The 8597-nt window shown below is 38.6% G+C and overlaps 2 protein-coding genes across 8 annotated transcripts; both read left to right on the top strand.

The window, feature by feature from the left end:
- Positions 1-2335: 2335 nt before the first annotated feature.
- Positions 2336-7305, top strand: LOC116175047. Of its 7 annotated transcripts, none has more exons than XM_031493102.1 (3): positions 2336-2708; positions 3350-3951; positions 4027-7305. In XM_031493102.1, exon 3 carries the CDS (start codon positions 4554-4556, stop codon positions 6063-6065), a length of 1512 nt encoding a protein of 503 aa, XP_031348962.1. In that variant the 5' UTR covers positions 2336-2708; positions 3350-3951; positions 4027-4553; the 3' UTR covers positions 6066-7305. The 7 variants fall into 5 exon arrangements, with proteins under 7 accessions (XP_031348962.1, XP_031348965.1, XP_031348963.1 ...); XM_031493103.1 differs by having other exon boundaries at positions 3350-4163; positions 5969-7305; XM_031493101.1 differs by having other exon boundaries at positions 2336-2705; positions 3350-7305.
- A 634-nt stretch (positions 7306-7939) lies between these two features.
- LOC116174489 (cuticle protein 64-like) lies at positions 7940-8215 on the top strand. The gene has a single exon (XM_031492424.1). The coding sequence runs from the start codon at positions 7940-7942 to the stop codon at positions 8213-8215; it is 276 nt and encodes a 91-aa protein (XP_031348284.1).
- The last annotated feature ends 382 nt before the right edge of the window (positions 8216-8597 follow it).

Here is an 8597-nt window from a genome sequence, read left to right as displayed (position 1 = left end):
CCCTGTATCTTCGAAACGGCTGACCCGCTTTAAACAAACTAGGGTTAGTTCAAAAGAACTATTCTTCAGCTACAAATATTATAACATTTGAAGTTTTGTTAGTTTCACATATCGCCGCTTGAGGGCTTTTTTCAACATTCTGGCAGAAATGGTTAATTTTCTCAAAAAAATTAAATGCATTGGTTCGATTTTTTTTTTCATGAAAAAGTAGCTAAATGATGCCTAAACAAGCTCGCGAAAACCGCGACCGTCGACTTCAAAGACCTGGCATTTTTTTGTTTGGTTAATATAGCGGAATTCACAGAAACATCACTTTTTTAGTGATCGTGGCCGTAATAACTTTTTTTACCGCAAGCCTCTAAGATGGACAGGTTCCCAGATACCGTACCTCGCATTCTTATTTGGCCACCCTGTACATTTAGACGAATATTTTAAGGCGCAAAATTACCTGTACAGGACCATTTCTGGTTTCACTAACTTTTTTAGAAACAAAAAAATGTTTAAATGTGTTTTAATCCCGATAATTTTAAAGCATCTTCGTTGAATTGGTATTAAGAGCATATGATTCATTCTTGAGGGACTTCTCAAAGACACTTGAAACCTTTTAGAGACATGTCAGATATTCTTCAAAATTCTTCAGAATTCCTTCAGAGATTATTAAAGGTTCTTTAAATTACGAGTATGTTTATATAGTTTTTTGAAGATTTTTGGACACTATTTAGAGATTCTGTAAAGATTCTTCAAAAAGCTCTTTCCACGGATTTTGTAGACATTTCTTGATATTTCTCAAGCGTTCGGATTTTTTGTGAGATTATTTAGAGATTTTTTGTACATTCTGTGAGTATCTTTTAGGAAGTTTTATAGTTTTTGCAAAGAAATTTTTCAGAAATTGCCCACAGCCCCTTTAGAGATACTAAAGAATTCATCACAAATTCAGAGATTCTTGCAAGATTCGCAGAGCTCCTTCAAGAGTGTTTACAAATTCTGGAAAACATTGAAATATTTTGTCAAGGCATCTAGAGATTTCTCAATAAATTCTTTAACCCTTCTCAAAATTTTAAGTAAATCTATGAAAAATCACTTAAGGTCGAGGTTACTGTTTCGTCGACTCTCTATTTTATTTAAAAATGTTATGCCAGTACCAGAAACCGTCACCTTTTGGTCTATGTCGAGCATTCAATCCCATTAGACCATGGCTGCTGACAAACCGTCTAAAAATCTTCCAAAAAACACCCCTTCATGATTATACCAGATGAAGATTTGAAATTCTGAAAGATTTAAATACTTGATAAACATCTGAGGATTTTTTGAATCATTTTTGAACAAATCCCAATAATTTTTGAAGCCCTATCAAGGAAAATTTGCTCTCCGTATAAAAATCAAAGAGCCTACGCAAAAATGGTGCTGGAAATATAACGTCGGATGCTATGTTTGTATGTAACGAAATACGAGAAGTGGTTGAATCAGCGACGAAAATGTAACGATTGGTTGTTTTAAGTGTAAAAAGCCTGGACACAAAGCAAACGTGTGCCCGAAAAACAGAAAGAGAGCGCGACGGTCGTGCACGATGTCTGTCTCAACCTGGCAACACTGAAGATAAACGATCCAAGCAGAAAATGGAGCCTGGACATCAGTGCGACCACACACTTATGGGACACAAACGGAAAAGTAGTCTTGTTTGCGGCCAGGGTCGATGTGCCCGAATCCAGTCAAAACTCCAGATCAACTAAAAGATGGATTTGTGGAATTCGAATTTCCACAGATGAAGAGGAAAATGAAGAATTCTGGGGTTTTCCTTACCGAGAGCTTGTGGGAGTGATTAGTGAAAATTCTTCTGACCCTTTGTACAAAATCAGTAGTGTCGCACCCCTAAGCCGATGGGCCAGCCGGTTGCTTCTTTAAGTTGAAATGTATATTATACAAACATCATGTACTTAGTTGGAACTTGAACAAGAACTTCAGAAAGCGGAAGCGTTCCTCCATGTACGTAGCTGTTTCGAGAAAGCGCCCCCGGTGAAAGAGCCTAATTCGTTGGGAAATTCAATTAGCGAAGACGCGCATTGTTAACGAGTAAAATGTACGTCAAAATATTACCAATTTTCGTGTAGGCGCTCGGTGAAGAAATCCCATCGAACCAATAAATTATGTCTTCATCTTTTTTTTATTATTTGTAGCGAAATAAAGATACTTACGCAAATGATGCAATTAATTTCATTATATTCGGCCTCGTTTCGTAAATAAAATTGTAGTACCTCTGCTTTCCGTTAGAAAAACCACACTTTAAAGCGAAACAAGTAGGCTCCGCATGTTTACCCGTTGTCAAGCCAACAACGCCTCAGTCTTTGTTTTTGTGTTGGTTTAACTACACGCGTCGTTTTTTAGTGCGTTCTTTTTACTTGGTATTATGCCGAAACATTTAAAGAAACGCAGCCCTTCTCCAGATGCGTTGCACGTCTTTGGAAGTTTGCTTAAGAAAATTGATCGACGACTAGAAAAGGTTGAGAGAAAACAAAGAAGACGCCGGCGGAAATCACCGTCTCCGTATCCTTCTGATAGCGAATGTAGCCAGTCACCTTTTTCGCCGTCAAGAGTACGTGAAGGATTGTCACGTTTATCTTCTCCTGGCCCTTCTGGTGTTAATGAGGAAGTAGCAGATACAGAATTGTTGAACTGCTCAGCCGGGATAGAAAATTTTACACACAATGGTAGTAAGTTGGAATGCGTTTTCTTTTTACAACTGTCAGTGAGAACAGTTAGTTCGCCGAGAGGTGAACGTGCTTAGTGTGGCACTTATTGGCTTTATTGCCTTCCTTTAACTGTCAGTGAGTACAGTTAGTTCACCGAGTGAGGTGAACGTGCCTTGTGTGGCACTGGTCGGCTGTTTTGCCTTCCTTTAACTGTCAGTGAGTACAGTTAGTTCGCCGAGTGAGGTGAACGTGCCTAGTGAGGCACTGGTCGGCTTTTTTGCCTTCCTTTAACTGTCAGTGAGTACAGTTAGTTCGCCGAGTGAGGTGAACGTGCCTAGTGAGGCACTTGAGGCACTGGTCGGCTTTTTTGCCTTCCTTTAACTGTCAGTGAGTACAGTTAGTTCGCCGAGTGATGTGAACCTGTTTTATTTCGCCTTTGTTAATTTTTTAACATAGGTACCTACCTAGTGTGGTAGAGTTCTTGTGCCTAGAGCAACACTAATTGGGTCTTTACCTAGAAGACCGACTGAAAATTCAGTTATGTCTTTGTTATATTGGTTTTTATAATTTAATACGGTCATACCCATTCCAAACTTTTAAAGTTTTTGGTTGTGTAAGGCCGGGGGTTTTGAATTGTTGCTTATATTTATCTGGCGTTGCAGATGAAACAATTCAGGAGCTTCGTGAAGACGAGTCTGAGGACGTGCTTCCGCCAGCTATTTTAACTTTGTTAGGTGAAGATGACATTATGGAAAAAGGTTTTTCCGATTCAATCCATCCGGACTTGGCTTCTCGCTGGACAAAATTGTTAAAATTAGGGTTGTCAGAAGACATAAAAACAAATTTAATTAAAAAGTATCTTCCACCGAAAAACTGCCCAGATTTGTTACCTCCAAAAATTAACCCGGAGGTAAAAGTTGCGGTGCAAGACGGTACATTTCGGAGAGACATACGATTGAGTCAACTTCAATCGCAGTTAAGTGCTGCGATTTCTGGTGTTGGTTGTGTTGTCACAAATTTAATTAAGGAAGGAAGCGGAGAACACATATCGTACATCGAAGTTTTGAACGATGTAGGACGTTTGCTGAGTGACATCTACCACACCGAGTCGATATCGCGTAGGGACCTGATCGCACTCAATTTAAATAAGGATTTACGGGATACCTTAAAAAACACTTGCATAACCGAGTGGTTATTTGGAAGTGAATTAGACAGTAGCATAAAAGCCGCAAAAGATTTGGAAAAATCTGCAAATCAATTAAAGGTACCTAAGAAGCGTACATTTTCTGGACCGTCTTTACCTTCGAAACAGGGAAACGCAAAACGTCCGTTGTTGCAGAAGAAGGGAGTGCAACAATTGAGACAAAGTTACCGAACTCCCTACACCCAAACCAGAGCACCAGCGTACACTCCCCTGAAGAGGCAGGAACGTTACAAACATTTCCAATCCAAACAAGGACAGAGGGATCGTTAGAGGTTAGTAGTCCTTGTGGAAGACTCAGACAGTTTGCGTTTAGATGGAGTGCGTTATGTATTGACAATAGGATAGTGTCCTATATCAAGGGATTTTATATTCCCTTTCATACAAAACCAAGTCAACTTGGTGTACCTGTAGAACCAAAATGGTCACAAAAAGAATCCAAAATTGTAAATAATATAATCCAAGATCTGTTGCTTAGGAGGGCTATCAGTATAGTTGAGCCGAGGGAAGGTCAATATATATCAAACATTTTTCTTGTACCTAAGCCAGATGGATCTAATCGATTGATTTTGAATTTAAAACATCTTAATAATTTTATTACTGTTGATCATTTTAAGATTGAGGGTTACACTACTGTTGCTCGATTAATTAGGCCAGATATCTTTATGTGCACTGTCGATCTAAAAGATGCTTATTATCTAATACCCATTCACCCCTGCCATAGAAAATATTTACGTTTTTGCTTCAATGGCAAGTTATACGAATGGAATTGTCTACCTTTCGGGCTGAGCTGTGCACCGTGGGTATTCACAAAAATTTTAAAACCCGTTGTAAGTCTGCTTAGAGAGAAAGGTTTACTTTCCGTTGTTTATCTAGATGATTTTCTCCTGTTAGGGAGAACACGATCCGAGTGTATTAGCAACGTAACGGAAACAGTAAAACTACTTGAATGTTTAGGTTTTATAGTGAATTACAAGAAAAGTAACCTTATACCAAACCAGACTTGCAAATATTTAGGTTTTGTGTATAATTCCAGAACAATGTCTTTATCCCTACCATCTGATAAACGCCTTAAATTGATTAAGCTTGCCAATCAATTCATTACTGTACAAGAATGTAAGATTCGAGAATTCTCAAAATTTATTGGATCTCTGGTGTCGGCAGCCCCAGCTATAAAATATGGATTCCTATATACAAAATTGTTTGAACAAAAAAAATATCGAGCTCTACGGCATTCTGGGGGAAACTATGAGGCTAAGATGACTCTAGATTCCTTCTTACATTCAGATATCTCTTGGTGGATCAGTAAACTGGCGGTTTCATGTAATCCTATTCGTTCTGACACTTTCGATATAGAATTGTTTACTGATGCATCGAAGACCGGTTGGGGAGCATACTGTAATGGTAACACCTCTTTTGGTTTTTGGTCCAATTCAGAGAAAGAAAATCACATTAATGAACTCGAGCTCTTAGCAGTCTTATTTGGGTTAAAATGTTTTGCTCGAGGTTGTCATAATTGCAATATTTTATGTCGGGTGGACAACACGACTGCCATTGGTACAATTAATCGTATGGGAAGTGTGAGGTTTCAAAACCTTAACAAGATTGCTCGACTCATTTGGGGTTGGTGTGAAGAACGAAATATTTACATTTTTGCATCTTACATATCGTCAAGCGAGAATTTTTTTGCGGATAAAGCTTCTCGACAGGAACACCAGGAGACAGAATGGTCTCTAGAAAATTCTGCTTTTCAAAAAGTGTTGAAAAGATTTGGTGTCCCAGATATAGATTTATTTGCTAGTCGGTTGAATAGAAAATGCAAGACATTCGTGTCTTGGAAAAGAGATCCAGAAGCTTTCAGGGTAGATGCCTTTACTCTAAATTGGAGCGTTTTTTCCTTTTATGCATTCCCTCCCTTTACTTTAATACTGAGGACTCTTCAAAAAATTATTAAAGATCAAGCAGAAGGGGTGGTTGTAGCCCCTTACTGGGTATCTCAGCCGTGGTACCCTGTGTTTTTATCGTTACTAACGGAAGAACCGTTAATACTTGAACCTTCTGACCGATTACTTTCTTTTAGCGGGATACCACATCCGATGGCAAAACACCTTTCCCTGGTGGTAGGGAAGTTATCCGGAAAGCTCTTCAACTCAAAAACATACCGGAAAACACAATAGAAATCTGCTTGGCTTCCATTACAGCTTCGACGCTTAAGCAATATAACAGTGGATTAAGACTGTGGTGGACATTTTGTAATACACGGTTAGTTAATCCGTTTTGTGTCACTATTCCAGCCTTGCTAGATTTTTTGACTTGCCAATTTAATATAGGTGTTTCGTTTGGTTCCTTGAATTCGTATAGAAGTGCAATTGCACAAATAGCAGGACCAGAAATTGCGTCTGATTTTCGTGTAAAGAGATTTTTTAAAGGTGTTTTTAGTCTCAGACCACCGAGGCCTAGATATGAAAATGTATGGGACCCGGACATAGCCTTGGGTTATGCAAGGGCTCTCAATAATAAAACTCTTTCTCTGCCATGTTTAACGAAAAAACTGGTACTGTTATTAGCTCTTGCTACAGGTCAAAGGATTCAAACTCTGTCCTTAATTAATATTGATAACATTGTTGTTCTTAATGACAAGGTTGAGATTAGAATCCCTAATAGGATAAAGACTTCAGGTGTAAATAAATTGCAACCATTATTAGTTTTGCCCTTTTATAAAACGGATCCAAACCTATGTGTGGCAGGGGTATTGTTAGAGTATCTGAAAAGGACCAAGGAAGATAGAGGTCAATGCATGTCTCTCTTTATCACCAATAAGAAGCCTCATCGTCGGGCTTCAACTCAGACTATAGGTAGATGGATAGGTCAAGCCTTAAAAGATTGTGGTTTAGATACATCCCAATTTAAACCGCAAAGCACGAGGCATGCATCGACTTCGAAAGCAGCCAGGTCCGGAGTAAGCTATGATACCATCAGACTTGCTGCTGGATGGTCATCAAAATCTAATACCTTTGCACGATTTTATAACAGGCCTGTGCAGGACAATACTGTTTTTGCTAGAGCGGTATTAAATATAGCTTAAAATTGTGTTACTGGAATTGTTCTATAAATGTTTTCTGTATTTTAGAGATAAAATCAGATATTGTTTTTCTTCGAAAACATCGTGTATTATAATAAAGTTGTTGCAAAATCTTTAAACATCTACAATTTTATTTACGAAACGAGGCCGAATATAATTACAAGATCAAACGAACTTACCTTAAGTGATGTTCGATCTTGATTATATGAAGGCCTCGTTGAAGTAAATAGTCCCATACCCACCCAAATTTATGCTGTTAAATCCCATTTACTTCCATGCAACAACTACTTTCAAAGAGACTGAGGCGTTGTTGGCTTGACAACGGGTAAACATGCGGAGCCTACTTGTTTCGCTTTAAAGTGTGGTTTTTCTAACGGAAAGCAGAGGTACTACAATTTTATTTACTTCAACGAGGCCTTCATATAATCAAGATCGAACATCACTTAAGGTAAGTTCGTTTGATCTTGAATTATTTGAAACATGTCAGAACAGCGACCGGGTTCGGTGTAAACGTTTCACTTTTATAAACAATGCGTTATTTAGAAATTTGCGTAAATCTCGATTTTCATAATCTATACCCCATTAAATACGATTACGGTTAAATTGGCAATTAGTTCCGTAACCCTTGCACTAAACTAATTAGGTTCAAATAGTGTCACGTGGAGTTCGATCTTTCCCAGATTTCGACAATAATGTGTGAAAAAGGAATATTCGTGCAAGAGAAACAATTACGCACGTAATTCTACTTTATGTAATGCACGGCAGACATAATGATCTACTTAGTTTTTCCTTTAAATTGGGAAATTTTTGACCCTGACATAATCTTTTTGTTCGCATGAATATTGCGTTGTACCTAATTATGTTTGGGTTAGAGGGGATGTAATAACTTTATTAAACTATACGTACGTATATAAGCGGCACGTTTCTCGACCTCTTGGTACAGTTCGTAAATCAACACAGACCTTTGCAATGTTTAAGTTGGTGGTGTTGTCGATTGTGATTGCGGTGGTCGCTGCCGCCCCGACACCGGGATACCTCCACGCCGCCCCGATCGCCTACATTCCGTCGGCCGTGAGCCATTCGTCCAGAATCGACTACCACAGCAAACCCATTGTAACGTACACTGCACCCTTGGTTACCTCGCACGTTGTAGCTGCTCCAATAATTAAGGACTACAGCTTGTTGGGAGGATATGGTTACGGATACGGACATGGGTTTGATCTTCATGGTGTCCACGGGTGGTAAAAGGATAACTCGCAAGTAAATTATTTGGTTAAACCCTAAAGATCGTGTATTTTTGTATTTTTGATGTAATTGGATTATATGGAAAAATTGTAGATCTGTTTTTAATGTTTCTTGAAATCCTTAGGAGAACATTCTCCAATTCTTTCCATTTTGCTACCGTGATCATGCAGTATTTTAATCGAAACTTGGGCATATGTACCTACATAAAACTATATGCACAGGTTCTATAGTGCTACTCGTATGCAAACAAGCGTGAAGTAATTATAAGGTTGTTTTGTTACACTGAATGCTCAACCAGCACAAACATAATCACCTCAGAATGTTGCACATTTAATGATCTTACATGTCAAAGGCCCTCTAAGTTCCAATGTGAGCTGCCTTG

Source organism: Photinus pyralis, unplaced genomic scaffold (genome assembly GCF_008802855.1).
Source record: "Photinus pyralis isolate 1611_PpyrPB1 unplaced genomic scaffold, Ppyr1.3 Ppyr1.4_LG6, whole genome shotgun sequence".
NCBI classification, from domain to species: domain Eukaryota; kingdom Metazoa; phylum Arthropoda; class Insecta; order Coleoptera; family Lampyridae; genus Photinus; species Photinus pyralis.
The sequence above is the reverse complement of the archived record's forward strand: the minus strand, read 5'-3'. Positions and strand labels throughout refer to the sequence as shown.